The following is an 18,210-nucleotide window of genomic DNA, read 5'->3' as shown; positions in this document are numbered from 1 at the left end:
TGAAAAAAGTTAATTGGGAAAAACATTTTTATAAAAAGAAACACATGCAGTTTCATTTTATATTCATCACAAGAGCCATTCTGCAGTGTTCAAAAATAGCCAAATCTGTTCAAGGTCAAGTGGAGACCGCTAAGCTGTCTGTACCTGAATGTGTCAAAGACGTCCTGTGCCCATGGCCAGCACATGTACTGAACCAGGGTTTTCCAAACAAAATCAAGTCCCCACCAACATAAGGTCATGTTCACCTTATCCATGAGTGAAATGATCTGAAGAATAAGTTGATCCTGGCGTAAATCGTCCCCATGCTTAAATATAACCGGATATTTGCCTCCATCTTCTGTCTTGAAGAATAACTGTGCAGGCATAAGGGCACTCTGGAAATAAAAAATATTGTTTTCAAATTAAGGTATGAACATTTACTTTCCACAGAAGAAAATGCTGACATGTAAGATAACCAAACAGGTAGACAGGACCTGAGAAACAAGATGGGCCGGCAGTAAGGTGCATCAGCGTGCCCTGCAGGAAACAGTGATAGAGGACAGCTCCATGGCAGAGGAGCACGCGCTCTGCAGTCAGTCCTGGTTATGGATCCAGGCTCTGCAAGGCATGAGCTGGATGACCTTGCACACATTCTTTAACCTGTCTCCTCACCTGTGCAATAAAGATAACACCTCTTCTGCAGGGTTGCTAAGGCAATCTGAAGCTGGAGAGGGTAAAGAGTCTGGCACCATGCCTGATGAAAGAGATGTTCTGTATGTGCTCACCATGATTACTTATATCGTTAGAGACATACTGGAGTAAATGAGGTGAAACACTACAGCATAAAAATGCACCAGATAAAGAGTTAAGAGCCTAGGCTTCTACCAGGAGGCATGTGACTAACTTTGCAGCTTTGAGATTTATATTGCTCTTTCATAAAATGAAAGGAGATATCAAGTACCTTTACTTTTTATTCTAGAATAACTAGTTTTCCCCAGACTCTTTTCCAAATTAGATAAACTCTTACTTAGTTTAGGTATTTGTTTAAAACCAATGAATAATGTAATTAAATTCTCTTTAGAAACAAAACTTCACATAGAGTAGAACCCTGAGACCACCACTTTGGAAGTAAAAGGTCAGACAACTGTTTGGAGTGATATGCTCCACTGGTTTTGATTACTGAGGAATTCTACAACATGGAAATTTGGAGAAATTTATAATAATCTAAAAAAAAACTGAGTCTGACAAATAAGAAAAACAAGTAACAACCTTAATTTATACAGGTAATTAGAAATAACTAACAGCACAAAAAGTGTCAGCGAGGAATAAAGAAACACATGACAAAGCATTTACAATAAAATTCTAATAACAGACTCAAAGTGGTACGTATATAGTTATTTACTATAAATTCTTTCAACTTTGTTGTATGTTTAAAAACTTTCTTATAAATTTATGGAAGAAAGGGCATAAAACAAGTGCTGGTGAAGATGTGCAGAAAAAGGAACCCTAGTATACTGCTGGTGGGAATGCAGACTGGTGAAACCACAATGGAAAACAGTATGGAACCTCCTCTTAAAAAATTAAAAATGGGCCGGTTTGGCTCAGCAGTTGGAGCGTCGGCCTGCGGTACAGAGAGACCCGGGTTCGGTTCCCACTAAGGGCACATGCCTCAGTTGCAGTTTGTCCCCGGCCCTGGTTGGTCGTGCGGGTGGCAGCCACTCGATGTATCCCTTCACATCGATGTTTCTCTCTCTCTCTCTTCCTCTCTCTCCCTCCCGCTCTATCTGAACAAAAAATGGAAAAATGTCCTCGGGTGAGGATAAAAAAAAAAAAAAATTAAAAATGGAACTGCCATTTGAGCCTGTGATTTCACTTCTAGGAATATATCCTAAGAATCCTGAAACAACAATCAGAAATAATTCTTGCACCCCTATGTTCATAGCAGCGTCATTTACAATAGCTAAGATCTGGAAACAGCCCAAGTGCCCATAGTAGATGAGTGAATAAAAAAGCTGTGGTACATGTACACAGTGGAATACTATGCAGCTGTAAAAAAAGAAGGATCTAGTACCCTTTGAGACAGCATGGAGGGACCTGGAGATTATTATGCAAAGTGAAATAGGACAGTCAAAGAAAGGCAAGTATCACATGATTGCACTTATATGTGAAATCTAATGAACACAATAAACTGACAAATAAAATAGAACCAGAGACATGAAAACATGGAATAGACTGACAAATCTCAGAGGGAAAGGGGGAGTAGGAAGAGGGAAGAGATTAACCAAAGGACTTATATGCATTGCCCATGAACTTCAAATTATTTTAAATTTAGAATATTCTTTTATCACCCCAGGCAAAAATACACTTTATAAATTACCTTGTGCCCTAGTTCTCAAAAGCTCAAGAAGAAATGAACTGGAAGTGATCTTCCTCAAGATAAAAAACAGGCAAGAGGACCTTTATTGTAATTTTCCTTTTAAGATTCAGATCTGATTCAGAAATTAGATTTCACCTGAAATCTAAAGCAAGCAGAAGACCACCGCAGGATAACTAGTACTATTTCCAGTTTCTTAAGGGGTTCACTTCCCATGAAGATTTAGCTTTGGCTCTTTTTTTTTTTTTTAATGTTTTTATTGATATTTTTAGAGAGAGAGAGATAGAAACATCGATGTGAGAGAGAAACATCAATCAGCTGCCTTCTGCACGCCCCCTATGGGGGATTAGCCCACACCCAGGCATGTGCCCTGACCGGAATTCAAACCAGGACCTCTAAGTCCATGGGATGATGCTCAATCCACTGAGCCACACCAGCTAGGCAGTTCTGGCTCTTAAGCTAAGGTCTACAAAATACTCTTAAAATATGCCACCCTGGCCAGTTTGGCTCAGCAGTTAGAGCGTCAGCCCACAGACCAGAGAGTCCTGGGGTAGGTTCCCGCTAAGGGCATGTACTTCAGTTGCAGTTTGTCCCTGGCCCCAGTTGGGGTCGTGTGGGTGGCAACCATTCGATGTGTCTCTCTCACATTGATGTTTCTCTCTCTCTCTCTCCCTCCTGTTCTACCTGAAGATAAATTAAAAAAAAAAAATGTCTTCGAGTGATGATAAAAAAAAAAAGCAAAGCACTGGATCTATAACCCTTTCAGCTCTAAGGAGTTTATAAAGGACAGCAAGAATCCATGGTATCCCCCTAAACTGTGTGCAGAAAACCCAGTGTATGTAAGGTAGGTAACTCTCTAAAGTATACAAGGCATTCATTACACAAAAGTGAATAAGCATTGGTAAGCCAGAACCATTAATCTAAAACTTTAATTCAGAATTTTAAGAATGTTGAAATAGTTTGCCTTTAAACGTATCCTTCTTTTTTTTTTATCCTCACCTGAGGACATTTTTGCATCCATCCTCAGAAAGAACGGGAGGGGGAGAGGGAGGAAGAGAAACATGGACGTGAGAGAGACACATCGAGTGGTTGCCACCCACACGACCCCGACAGGGGCCGGGGACAAACTGCAACGGAGGTACGTGCCCTTGGCGGGAACCAAACCTGGAACTGCCTGGTCTGCGGGCCGATGCTCTAACCGCTGAGCCAAACTGGCCAGGGCTAAATATATCCTTAAAGACCCCTAAACTATTTCTTACTATAATGATGCCCCTTTTTATAAATCTAAGTCATTATTCTACAAGCCCTTTCTTATCTGATGCAAAGTAATATCTCAATACAACTTATGCTCTTCCACCCCCGGAATCACAGAACCTAAAACACCGTGTGTCACAGAGACCTTTCATTTGGTGCCTGGCAGATACGGATGCTTCACCGATCAGCTGGCCCAAGCGGAGAAGACAGCTGCCACCGGCTAGCTGTCTTTAACTATTCAAGTGATGGCTGGTTAAAAGAAAGCCTACTGCTCTTTAGGACTAGACAGAATCACTGTACTACTTACAAATATTAAGGAAAAAGTTAGGAACAGATAGGTTGAGAAATGTTAAAAAGGTTCACTGGGACTCATATCTAACCATGTGAACTTATGAACTGAATGCATAATGTAAGTTTTCCAATTTAACTTTTTTTTTAAAAAAGCTCACATGGAAAAATGCAGTTGTGGTTTTTATTAATAAATAGTTCAAAAAATTAAAGATTAAAAGACAACCCAGCCCTGGCCGGTTTGGCTCAGCGGTTAGAGTGTCGGCACGCAGACCAGAGAGACCCTGGTTTGGTTCTCGATAAGGGTACGTACCTTGGTTGCAATTAGTCCCCGGCCCCAGTTGGGGTCGTGTGGGTGGCAACCACTTGATGTGTCTCTCTCACACTGATGTTTCTCTCTCTCTTCCTCCCTCCCTCTCCCCCTCTATCTGAAGATAAATGCAAAAATGTCTTTGGATGAGGATGAAAAAAACCCCCCAGATATATAAAAATATTTTACACATTTCATACTTAAATGACTATGGGTAATAAAAGATCTTAAATCAAAACACACTCTAAATAAAGGGTACTTTTTTTAGCATTTACTAAATCAGATAAAACTATAGATATTACCTGCACTGTGATAATTTTCAAAGGTAATGCCTCTACTCTGGCTTTAAAGACTAGGTTCTAATCACAGCCATCAAAGCGCCGTCACAATTACCTTGAATAGGGTAGCTGTTTCTGGGATGATTCCTCTTATTTTCACCTGGGGTTCTAAAGGCAAAGGGATGAGTTCCACATCTGACAAGTTCATCTTTTCATTGTCTCCAAGCAATGCCTGCAGTCTCTCATTCTAGGAAAACAAGTCAGAAAGCGTTAATTAGGTTAAAATAAAATGGAAGTAGTTTATAAAACATGGTAAAGGCATAAAAACTGACTCCATTAACTTTAAAATGTCTGCAAAGCACCACAGAGCAGCGTGTGCCAAGCAGCACAGGCGAGGGCGATGTGAGGGCTGACAGCAGCAGCATGCTGGGAAGGGAGCGGCCCTCTGACGGAGAGCTGGACTTTCAGGTGAGGGAACACACTCCTGCTGCTGCAGCTGAGACTCAGGGAGGAATTCAAGCTGGACGTGAAGATCTGAGTTCTGTTTTCAAAGGATTTGTGAAGCCACAAAGAGAAACGAATTCCGCCTGAGGCTTACATTCTGCATCGCCAAGTATCATGGGGGAATTTCATTACGCTGCTCCTGTGCTAGTCTGGGTTAGAAAGTAAACTCAATTCACTCCGAGGAACTGGGACCCTACTTTTTACTGTTCGTTGACTCTGACTGATCAACCTTTCCTAAGATATTACCATTTATGTTCTTCAGCTCGCACACACGTTACATCGGGCCAAGATTTCAAGTCACAGTGAAATCGCTTCCGCAGGGAGCAACACCTTTCATATTTAGACCAAGCCCTTCCATTCAGTTTCAAAAGAACAATCCATTTCCTTTGAATGTCGTGAGAGCCCTGTATTCCCTGAATAGGTGAGCTTGTTCTTTACGGGGGAAACTTGACCTGTCAGTCCCAGCAGCACAGGGCACTTCAACTGCAACACTACTGGAAGGATGTATGCCTCAAGGGAGAGAACTCGGATCAGTGAGATGGAAGTTCAAAAAGTGTCTCAAGGACCACCAAGACGTAAAGTTAAATTCTCTCCCTGTAGTAATACCCAGTTCTCCTTTGCATCATGGACAGTTCGGGTTCAAGTCAACTGAAAACTGGCATGAATGTCTATATATCCCCTACAGAAATCAGTAACTCTACCTAACCAATGTACCATCAGACATATACTAGTGTAACACCCACTAATCTGAATTTCCAGTTATCCTATCATAACCAATTTCTACTTGATATGTTAATAAACAATAAAATAACCAGAAAGCAGGTAATAAGAGATGAGCAAAAAATTCAGGCTCTTTTCCTGCCTCCAAGCCACCATCATCTCTCACCTCAAGTCCTGCAACAGCCTCCTGACCCCGCCTCTTCCCCAACCTTTGCCTCTTACCGTCTCTAATAAAAACAACTAGAGTGCTGCTGCCACTGAGAAAGTCAGAGCATGTACTCTCTGTTCAAACCTCCAGTAGCCTCCACTCTTACCCCATGTGAAGTCCCTACAGGGGAGTATACAGTGCACTTCTCTTCATCCTACTTTCTCCCTCTACCCTGTGAACATTACTCCACGTACATCTCTCCGCTGGCAGTTCTCTTTAAACCAGATCCCGCCTTTGAACCTGACTCAATGGATATGCCCACTATAAGGACACTCCAGCTGTTTCCCTGTTGCCTCTGCCCTTCATCCTCATCTCCAAATACTCTTCCCCAGACTCCTCTTGCTCTAAAAACACGGGGCTGCTTCCTACGCCTCAAACATGTCACTCGTGTTCCCACACAGGGCCCGTGTTCTTGCTGCTCTTCCGGCTGGAACAGTCTTCTCCAGAAATTCATATGGCTTGTTCCCGAACTGCCTCAGGTCTTCGTTCAAATGTCAACTCCTTGGTGCAGCCTTCCCTGACCAGGCTACTGAAAAGTGAAATGATGCCTTCCTACCTGAACCCCGCCCTTCCGAGTCCCCTTTCCTGCTTTTTCTCCACAGCATACAATGTTATATCTGGTATGCTACATACTTTACTGATTTATGTCAACTCCGTAAGGGTAGGGATTTTTATATTCACTGCTGTATCCCTAGAACCTAGAAAGTGCCTGGACAGCCCTGGCCGGTTTGGCTCAGCGGTTAGAGAGTCGGCCTGCAGTCCGGAGAGACCCGGGTTCGGTTCCCGCTAAGGGCACGTACTTCGGTTGCAGTTTGTCCCCGGCCCTGGTTGGTCGTGCGGGTGGCAGCCACTCGATGTGTCCCTTCACATCGATGTTTCTCTCTCTCTCTCCCTTCCTCTCTCCCCCTCCCACTCTATCTGTACAAAAAATGGAAAAATATCCTCGGGTGAGGATAAAAAAAAAAAGAAAAAAAAAAGAAAGTGCCTGGACAGAGAAGGCATGCAATACATTTCTATAGAACAGAAAAATGAATAATAAATATCACCTAAGAATGACAAAGTGGAAACTACTTAACATGCAAAATAAAAGCTTTATTTTTTAAAAACCATCAATGGGATACGCATTTTTTTAAAACTTTTTTCTTTAATGATTTTAGAGAGAGAGGAAGGGAGAGATAGAAACATCGATGAGGGAGAACATCGACTGGCCACTTCTTGCATGCCCCCCACTGGGGATTTGGCCCACGAACTGGACATGTGCCCTGACTGGGAATCGAATAGGCAACCTCTTGGTGCATGGGTCAACGCTCAACCACTGAGCCACACCAGCCAGGCTGGAATATATATTTTTATTAGAATTCAAACATCTACTCAGAGACTTCTAACAAAAGTTTTTCCTAAACTAGAGGCTGAGATAGTAAGAAGAGAGCAACAATATTAACATTTGTTTACTCATTTGACACATAAATATGTGTTTCTCTTCATCCTATTTTCTCCCCCTTACCTTGTGAATGTTATTCTATGTACATATCTCTGCTAGCAATTCTCTTTAGACCTGATATCCTGTCTCTGAACTCCTGACTCAATTTTTCACCTTTCCCTCTCTCCACTGTCCTCTCACAAGCCCAGAGAACAACAGTAACATGTATTGTATTGTTTAACCAAGGTCACTAAGAAACACGTGCCTACTATGGGATTAGGTGAAGAGAAGATACCAAGTGAGTCCTTCATATACGTTAGGCTACTGATTAGGAAAAAGTGATGTATGAAGAACAGATATGCACCTGCCCTCATCAAGCAGAAGCTTCACTTGAGAGAAAGATCAATGTACTAGCCATGCAGATTCAAAGACAGTGCTGCTCCAAATGACTAGTTTCTGCAACCCTGGGAAGTCACTCTGGACCTTCACTGTCACTGGAGGATTCTAATCTAAAGGATCTCTACAGGTCCTTCCCGTGTCAAATGGATTATATTCTAGGATGATAAGATTCTAAAATAAGAGCCAATATAACACTGTAGATGAAAATATGAACTCAGAACGTCTGGGTACAAATCCCAATGCCAACCCTTGCTGAGGACACCAAACAAATTAACTTAACTGCTCTATTTCTACTTTTCCTTACAATTGGGATAATAATAGTACCTAACTTATATGATTGTATCGAGGATTAAATCAATAAATGTAATGTCATAAAACAGAATCCTATACATAATCAGCACTTTTAAGTGTTCCTATCAATAAAATTCGATAAGATTTTCATAAAACTATCAACCCAAAAAGGAAGTACCAAAACTCAGAATTTTATGATACCAAGACATGATTAGTAATGAATAAACAGCAAAGCCCACAGGTTTACCTTTTTCTTACGATTTCCGCTTTCCCGCTGTACGGCCTTCATCAGATGCACCAGCCGATCGACAAACGTCTGCTGTGCAGCCAGCAAAGAACGCATGACTCGGACAGACTTGTCGCCCTGAGGGGTTCAGCGGGAAGGAAAATTAATTCTGTGCAGCATAATGATCAGGGCTTCTTTAATAGCATGGGTGATCTTTATTTATTCTCCTAACAGCTGCAAACTTCAATACAAAGTGTAATGGGAAAAGATTAATTATCTTGATTCAGAGATAATGAGAAACTGGCTATCTTAGCTAAACACCACCAAGTCTTCCACAGTTGAAATATTAACTGAGTCTTTAGGGAATACTAATCTATCAAAAATAGCACCCACACACACACACAACATGTGATAAGAGAATTCATTCACCAAAAACGGATTCACTCATTGATTCAATAAATATCTTGGACGCCTACAATATCTTCAGAAATGTGCTGGGGATATGGCAGAAAGAGTATTGGTAGAATTAAATATCTACCAAAAAAGGGTGAAGTTCTTAAATAGCAACATTTTATATGCTTGCTTAGTAAAATAAAAGTCATAATAACTAAATGCTGTAAAGTCTTGGGTAGTGATCCTCAGTTCATATAATATCATAAAATATATTTTCTTTTCACTTTTTTTTTATCCTCACCTGAGGACTTTTTTTTTTTCTATTTTTTTGTTCAGATAGAGTGGGAGGGAGAGAGAGGAAGAGAGAGAGAGAAACATCGACATGAAAGGGACACATCGAGTGGCTGCCACCCACACGACCAACCAGGGCCGGGGACAAACTGCAACCGAGGTACACGCCCTTAGCAGGAACCGAACCCAGGTCTCTCTGGACCGCAGGCTGACGCTCTAACCACTGAGAAAAACTGGCCAGGGCATAAAATATATTTTCTATTTAATTTTCCAATTACACTGATAAGGGCAGGTTGGGCAAACATTATCATCCTCATTTTGAAGATGAGAAAATTTAAGCTCAGAGGAACTGAGATCTGAAAAAAGGACCGACTGCTTCTTTGCTAATCAGAGACCTCTGAGCTCTGAGAACTACATAAAAAGTTTAGTCTCAATGAGTTCAATAAGAAGTGATCTAAATATTTAACAACATGAAACATCAAACAGAAGATAAAACATGCAATCTTTCGGTAAATCACAGATTCATGTGATTTTCTTTTCATTGCCTGGGCACCCTCTGGTGGCTGAACTGTGACATTGCTTAAGAGTCACATAAACACCAGGGGGAACATGGCTTTACATATCTCTAAAAATTGTTTAAGAAGGAAAAATATGTTACATGGAAAGTATCTGCAATACAACCATTATCTGCAATATAACCATTGCTAGATTTCTGGGAATGTACTCAGCTTTGAAAATACTAATAGTAAACAGAAATGAAAAAGCAAAGCTTTAGGGTGTTTTGTTCCATGTATAGGTTTATTTCATTAAATCAGGGATCAACAAACTTTCTGTAAAGGGCCAAGGAATAAACTCTTTAGGCCCGTGGGTCATACGGGTTCCATTCCAACTATTCAACTGCTATCGTAGTACTAAACTGTCCATAAACAATATGAAAACAAAAAGTGACTAGGTTCCATTAACATTTTACTTAGGGACACAGAAATTTGAATTTCACATAATTTTCCTGTATCACAACAAAATACTCCTCTTCTTTGGACTTCTTTCCACCATTTGAAAATATAAAAAACATTCTTAGCTACGGGACACTCCAAAGCAGGCAATGGGCCAGATCTGGTCCATGCGCTGTCTGACCACCCTACAGTGCACGGTTACCTTCAGCAAGGCTTGGCTGAATCGTCTCATTACGTTCAAGTACATCTCGTGGGTCTTTGGATCTCTCTGCTGAGTATCTTGATCTTCACATTCCACTATAACATACCTTAAAAATATGTTACGTCATTCAAGTGATGTGAAATGAAACTCAGATTCATTTTGTAAATATTTATGCCTTTCCATTAAAAGATTAACTCACATTTGCAAAAATAATTAAATGGGGGCAATGAGATATTTTATCATCACTCTTTCAAAAGTGGAAATACAAGGAAAAATATATACAACCATCCATAAAAGGTTAATTAATAACGGTAATTAAATTGCACAATATCCTAGATTTTCTAAAAAATTTGGCATAAAAAAACAAGCATTTCCCCCTAATATTTTATGAGATACATAGAGCATTAGCATTTTCAGAAATGATCTAAGCTCACACATATATCTACCAAGTAACTCAAGATCAAGAAGATTTTCACAATTTGTTATTCTTTAATATTACTCAAGGCTCTCATTCTGAAAATCAATCTGACGCTATTTCCTTCATTAACATTCTTCTGAGGGATTAATAAAATTTTAAATTGACTTCTTTTCCCATCCAATCTCTTTATTTCTCAAAAATCCATATATAATCTTTAATTTTTCTTTTTTTTTTTTTTTTATCCTCACCTGAGGACATTTTTCCATTTTTTGTTCAGGTAGAGTGGGAGGGAGAGAGAGGAACAGAGAGAGAGAGAAACATCGATGTGAAAGGGACACATCGAGTGGCTGCCACCCGCACAACCGACCAGGGCCAGGGACAAACTGCAACCGAGGTACGCGCCCTTAGCGGGAACCGAACCCGGGTCTCTCAGGACCGCAGGCCGACACTCTAACCGCTGAGCCAAACCGGCCAGGGCTAATCTTTAATTTTTCTATCATACAATTGTGGTTCTAGAGAGTTAAAGAAATTTTAAATATTCTGTTATATCTAAACTGCTTATACTATTACACAATCATATAAGCGATGATCTGGATTATATCTTAGAGCTCATCTAACCCAATGCATCTAACTGGTCTTTTTTTGTTTTTTTTAAAGGTATTGTCAACATACTGTATTACATTAGTTTCAGGTGATCATAATGACAATTCTAGTAACCTGTACTGTGCAGTTATTACGATTTTAATGACTATATCCCCTGTGCTGAACACTGCATCCCCACGACTTACTTATTTTATAACTGGACATTTGTAACTCTTAATCCCCATTACCTTTTTTATTAATCCCCCAAATTTCTCTCCCCTCTGGCTATTCATTTGTGTTGACCTTTGGATTCCACATACAAGTGAAATCACATGGTATCTGACTTTTTTCACACAACACAATACCCTCTAAGTCTATCCATGTTGTCACAAATGGCAAGATTTCATTCTTTTTTATGGCTGAGTAACATTCCATTGTATATACAGATATCTATATACACAACTTCTTAATCCATTCATGTCAATGGATACCTAGGCTGCTTCCACATCTTAGCTATTGTAAATAATGCAATGAATATAGTGGTGCATACATCTTTTCTAATTAGTGCTTTTGGTTTCTCTGGATAGATACCCAGAAGAGTAATTGCTGGGTCATATGGTAGTTCTAATTTTAACTTTCTGAGGAACCTCCTCACTGTTTTTCACAGTGGCTATACCCATTTACAATCCCAGCAACAGTGCATAGGAATTCCCATCACAACTTTGTAAACACAGCCACATGTGTGCACACAGATGCATCAAACAAAAAAAGTTTCACATTTTTTCTTTAAAAGACAAATGCTAGACTGTGAGCCTTTAAGTTGGTTTCAGCGGATTGTGATGCATAGTTTGAAAATCACGGATCTAGACCAAGTGGCTTAATTCATCAATAAGATGAAATAAGAACTTAGAAGGGGCGGTGTCTTGCTCACCGTGGTACAGTTAGTCAACTGTAGAGCTAAAATCAGAAAACAGGGCCGTGGGCCCCTAGGGCAGAATTCCTTCTGTTCTACAAAGCTTACTCTCACATGTTTTACCTCCAAAAGCCACAAGAAATTTTCAACCTTGCTAACTGATAGTGTTGCCCAAATCTCAAGTCACAGCCACTTCATTTCCTTTTTACTATTTCTGGGAAAGAGTACATTCAGCACCTAGAAGGCAAATATCATGAAAGCAGACAGCTCATCTGTCTTGTTCACACTGCCTGGCTCATGATATTCAATATACTATTGTTGAATGAATAAGTGATTCTAAAATCATGGATTTAACCATTATCTCAAAGCTGATAATTCTCAAATATAAACATACATTCCTTTTAACACACCTAGGGTTTAATTTCTCTTTTATGATGCGGCGGCTTCACATTCATCCACCCTAATTTCCAAGCAGCAGGCCCCCTTTTCAAGGCACTGCTTGTCATTTCTAACCAAACCTGGGTAAGAATGAAGTTGTCACACTAAATAAGTTATTCTTCTGTCCTATCAAAGGTACTATCAATATTCCAGCATCTAGGCTGAAAATTTTCATATACCAGGGTTTATAAATGCACGTTTTTCCAGAAATCAGCCAGAAACATAAATGTAAGTATCACTTGACTATAAGAAAGGAGTCCCCTTTTCTCCACATCCTCACCAGCACTTGTTGTCTGATGATTTGTTGATGGCAGCCATTCTGGCAGGTGTGAGGTGATACCTCATGATTGTTTTAATTTGCATTTCTCTGATGATTAGTGACATTGAACATTTTTTCATGTCTCTTGGCCATTTTTATGTCCTCTTTGGAGAAGTGTCTATTCAGGTCCTCTGCCCATCTTTTAATTGGATTGTTTATCTTAATTTTTCTGAGTTGTATGAGTATATATTTTGGAAAATAACCCCTTATCTGATGTATCATTGGCAAATATGTTCTCCCATACAGTGGGTCCCCTTTTCATTTTGATGCTGCTTTCTCTTGCTGTATATTAGTTTCAGGTAGCCCCACTTGTTTATTTTCTCCTTCATTTCTCTTGCCCTAGGTGATGTATCAGTGAAAATCCTGCTACATGAGATGTCTGAGATTTTGCTGCCTACATTTTCTTCTAGGATTTTTATGGTTTTATGACTTACATTTAAGTCTTTTATCCATTTTGAGTTTTACTCTTGTGCATGGTATAAGCTGGTGGTCATTTCGTTTTTTTGCTTGTACCTGTCCAATTTTCCCATTTGTCACTGTGGAAAACAGTATGGTGTTTCCTCAAAAAATTAAAACTAGAACTGCCATTTGATCCAGTGATCCCACTTCTAGGAATACATCCTAAGAATCCTAAAACACCAATCAGAAAAAACATATGTTCATAGCAGCACTATTTATAATAACTAAGATCTGGAAACAGCCCACGTGTGTATCAGTAGGTGAGTGGATAAAAACAAAATCTGTGGTACATTTACATAATAGCATACTATGCAGCTATAAAAAAGAAATATGCCTTACCCTTTGAGATAGCAGAGGGACTTGGAGAGTATATTATGCAAAGATAAATAAGCCAGTGAGAGAAAGACAAGTATCACATGATCTCACTTATTTGTGGAAGCTAATGAACAAATTAAACTGACGAACAAATAGATCCAGAGACATGGAAGTAGGGAATAGACTGACAAGCCTCAGAGGGAAGGAGTTGGAGGGGGCACAGAAAAAGATAAACCAAAGAACTTACAAGCATAACCAATGGACACAGACAATAGTGTGGTAAAGGCAGGGGGAAGGGACGGGAGTAGAGAGGAGTGGGTCAATGGAAGGAAAAAAGGAGAAACATCTGTAATACTTCCAACAATAAAAATAAATAAATAGAAATAAACAGAGAATCAAGAGGCACTCTCCAAAAAAAGAAACAAAGAAAGAAAGAGAAGACAGAAGAGATGAGGCTGTAACCAAACCAGAGAACACAAGCTCTCTCTACCTACAACGGTCACTGACGCTTCTGGTTAAATTTGTGGTCTGTACTTCTAGAGTCAAACACAGCTCACATCCCCTCCTCCACCACCTACACTCAAATTGTCATCGACCCCTGAAGATTTTTTCCTATAAAGGCCTCTCACAATGGTTCTGCACTGGCCAGCCCCATCTGGATTCAACTAGCCGATATCTCATACCTGGCCTCTTCCACTCTAAAAAGAAACCCCTTACTGCTCTATATAATCATCCTAAATTTTTCTCCTTTAAACTACTTTTATCACGTCCCACCCTATATTAACAAAAACATCAATGGTTCCCTTTTCCCTACTATTTTAAAATAGTTTCTGGTCCAAACTTAAGGTCAATCCCTTAACCACTCTGTGCTTTGCGTCATGTTGCAATACTGTCCAGAAACACCTTCCAGCTCCACCTTTCCATCTTCTACCCATCCTTCCAACAGAGGGCGATGTGTTCTCTCTTTCAGGAAGTCTTTGCAAGTCCTTCTCTTCCTAGAACAGGCACAGCCTTTCACACAGCTTGAGCTGATAATTTCAGCTTACTTGTCACTATTTCACATTTGATTCCTAGCTCTTTTCAGAGGTTATAAAGACACTGATGCCAGGTGCCATATCTTAACAATATTCAGTATCTGACACACCAATATACACAAAAATGTTTTAAAGGTTGCTAAAACTAAGAGCCTTCTCCTCCCAACTTCCCAGTGTCATGTTTTACTATTATAATAACAGGTGTTCTGGATGTTACCAGAGTTGTATAATCCAGAGTTTTCTGTAAAGTGGGATGAGGAACTGAACCTTGATAGTCTATCAGGTTCCCAACAAGAGTTCTAAATCAGATATTCAAGCATTCTTGAGTCTTGAATAAAGAAAACTTCCCGGAATCACAGGACACATAATTATTTAAGATAAAATTAATTAAAATGAACTAAAAATAATAATTCAGTTTCTCAGTCACACTACCCACATGTCAAGTGCTCAGGGAACATATATGCAGCATTGTAGATGATTTCCATCACTGTAGGAAGTTTTCTTGAATAGCTCTGTACTAGATGAATATGCTAAGAACAATGAAGATAAACTCTTATTTCCTATTTACAGTATTCCAGGATGTCTAGTCATTTCAGGACACCACCTAAGAATGTCAAATAGACAGTAATTGTAAACTATAAAACTGTCAATTTGGCCCTATTCAAATGTAATCCATTCCCTTCTACCCTTTAAAGCCCTTGACTATCTGCATGACTTTAGTAGAGTCATTATATTTTCCTGTATGTTTATGCAGCAAACTCATTTCCAAATGAGAAATACAGATGACTACATTGTGTAGGCTCCTCACTCTGTTAAGGTCCCCTCAACCCCCAAGTAAACACAATGGCCACAGAGATATCATGTGGCTGCGGGTACAGATTGATGCCCATGATAAAGGTCAAGTATCAAACATCTCTCAAAATCAGTTAAGCCAAAGTTCTGCCGCAAAGAGCAAGTCCATGTAAAATGAAAATAGCATTTTCTAAATCTGAAGAACAAATTTAGGTCAAGACTAGAAAATGTAGATTTGACTCTTTTTCTGAATTATCTGTTCAGAGCAGTAAGCCAGATTCTACAAAGCACTCTAAGGTATCCCCTTGAAATCTGTCATCTAGTAGAAAGGCAGACATAACTGAAGGTGTACCCATTGTAAGATGACATCAGTGGGCTACCTGTTTCCTGGCAATTTTGTTTTGTGGGGTAAATAACCTTTATTACCTTGAAAGGTCTTAAAGGTTATAGAAAAACATGTCTAAGCATCCAAAGTTTACTTTCAATTTCAACATACTGGAACAGCTATAAAAATAAAACACTGAAACGATTTATAGATCCTGATGCCCAACAATTTACAGATCGGAGACTATAACTCCCCTCTGTGGCTTAAAAGGTTGACACTATTCATTTTAAAAGGATTGTCTGCACAACAATAGGTCCCTAAGGATTCAGCAATAGCAGAAATCCCATTTAAATCACTGGAAAGGGAACAAATGAAAAAGGAACTTCAAAATGTTCAAAAGGAAATAGAACAATTGATTAAAATTTATATTTTAATACATTTGTTTTAAGAGAGTAAGCTTAGAGTGAGAGGCATTTAAATTGTTACATTTGATTGATACCTTTATATTATTTTGTCCATGTTAAAAAAAAAAGAATGATCATTTCAAAGCAATTATTTGAAATTATTTTCAATATTCTCACATACAACCACAAAAGCAATGTCCACCAAAGTAAAAAATCCACATCAATAACTCCCCCAGCCCTGAGAATTTCTGAATATATAATATGCAGACTGTAAATATGGGAAAAACAATTACTCCTCAGAGAATGAATAGACATAGCACATACTACTGCTTTGATGAATCCAAGATATAGTGGAAAAACACAAATCAAATCAAAGTTTGATGGAATGTTTATAAGACTGGGAGCTGGGGATGCACCTTGTTTATTACCTATGAGGAAAACAAACTGGTTTTTCTGAATAGAAACTGTAGCCTGGTTAGATACTGCTCATCTAATAGGTTTCCTTCCATTTAGCTGCTTTCAAAAGGGAAACTCTTCCTACTTGAAATAAGAAATCAAAGAGTCTATCACAACTAATTTCAGGTTTTACAATAAAATCTGGTCTACAGTGAAATCTAAAGAATACATAATTTTAAAACACCACAAATCAGTATACACGCACAGCTCTTGTAACAGTAACTACTCTAGGCTAAAAATTGTGAGCCAGAAAATATTTTCCATGAGTATTGCAAGAAAATACCTATAAAGAAATTCTTAATAAATTATTTACAAATATATAAAACCTTAATTTTAAAATACCTAAGGAGGTTATAAGTAGTTACTCAAAAACTGTACAACATGGGTCACATTTTTTTTTCTTTATTTCCTTTTAAATATTAGATTTTTCCGTAACACCAGTGAATAGACATGCACTTAAGAATTCGGATTGGAATATGGAGAACATTACCAAGCAAAAGGATATCTTAAAAGAAAATAGCAGCTATTTGGTAATATGAGAATTTCCAAGTATACTTTTCAAAGTAAAAATAGTTTTTAACAACTAGCCAGAACCTGCTGTGGGTATATTTTCAAGGCCATACTGAAATGTACTATGAGGGAAATGTAGTTTTATGAATATTATGTTAAACTGGTAAAGTAAAAGCAAGGAACTATTTTTTCTTCTCACTATTAAGGCCAAGAGGAAAAAAAAAAAAAATCAGAGGATCCAAATGACATATTTAGTTAAGATAACTGATAGAGGTTTTATTCTTTGTAAAGAGAACCACAAAGGCTGAGCCTGAACAATTATTTGTTTATATAAATAATGGACACCTGTGTCTGTAAAGAGCCCTTTAACACAGTTACCTATTTATTGGTTACAGGGGCTGTATCCACAATAACGTTAGGCTCAGAGAGTGGGACAATGAAATTAAGGCTTGATTTGACCTACTAAACTCAGTCTAAAACAAGAGAGTACTTGGTTTAATTTTGTTATGGAAAGCAAAATGCCTCATTATTCTTCAAAATGAATGAGCTTTCAGAATGGATATCTGTTCATTTGTACTGTTTTAAGTAAACACCGTAAACTGAGCAGTAAGATTCGCTCAGAGATGATTTCTGTCGTTAAAACATCTCAAGTGTGTCCAGAAGTTTTCAGTGTCCAGAAGGCTTCAGGCAGGGCTCACCAGCTGGCCCTTCCCTGTGTTTGCTCTGTAAACTGGACACGTCTTCCCTGTCTAGCATTTAATCCCAGGGCTATTTATTTATTGAATCAAAATATTTCCCGTTGTGGCTTAAGTTTCTTGTCCTTTACACTTCACAACCCTGTGGCAGATAAAGGGGACCAGGCTTCATATTAATTATGTCTTAAACAGTCAGTCAGCCTCCCTATGTTTTAGTTTCTCTCTTTCCTTCTCCTCAAGGGACCTATGAGATAGAGGTATTTGTACTACCCTATTTAACTTCACAGGGACACATGTGAAAAGGTCACTAAAAATACTCTGTAAACGGCAAAGTTAGATAAATGATCTAATCAAGTTCAATGACATCATGCCTCTGCCTCAGTTTCCTCATCTATAAAATAAGTAACCAAATTTCCACTTTCCATTTATGCATTTCCAACGTTTTGGTAAGTAATGAAAA

At 38.9% G+C, this 18,210-nt stretch overlaps 1 protein-coding gene across 3 annotated transcripts in view; it reads right to left on the bottom strand.

The window, feature by feature from the left end:
- The window catches only part of PIK3C3 (phosphatidylinositol 3-kinase catalytic subunit type 3), a 146,998-nt gene that overhangs the window by 60,096 nt on the left and 68,692 nt on the right, over nt 1-18,210 (bottom strand). For all 3 annotated transcript variants that reach the window (XR_004957057.1, XR_004957058.1, XM_036244741.1), the window contains exons 14-17: nt 10,091-10,196; nt 8,273-8,389; nt 4,599-4,730; nt 246-374 (exon numbers count right to left, since the gene is read on the bottom strand). Coding sequence is in view for 1 of the 3 variants with exons in the window: in XM_036244741.1 (XP_036100634.1) it covers nt 246-374; nt 4,599-4,730; nt 8,273-8,389; nt 10,091-10,196 (484 nt within the window). In the remaining 2 variants the exon portion in view is untranslated. The remainder of the gene's footprint in view (nt 1-245; nt 375-4,598; nt 4,731-8,272; nt 8,390-10,090; nt 10,197-18,210) is intronic.

The sequence above is a fragment of the Molossus molossus genome, unplaced genomic scaffold (assembly GCF_014108415.1).
Source record: "Molossus molossus isolate mMolMol1 unplaced genomic scaffold, mMolMol1.p scaffold_m16_p_6, whole genome shotgun sequence".
In the NCBI taxonomy this organism is placed as follows: Eukaryota; Metazoa; Chordata; class Mammalia; order Chiroptera; family Molossidae; genus Molossus; species Molossus molossus.
The sequence above is the reverse complement of the archived record's forward strand: the minus strand, read 5'-3'. Positions and strand labels throughout refer to the sequence as shown.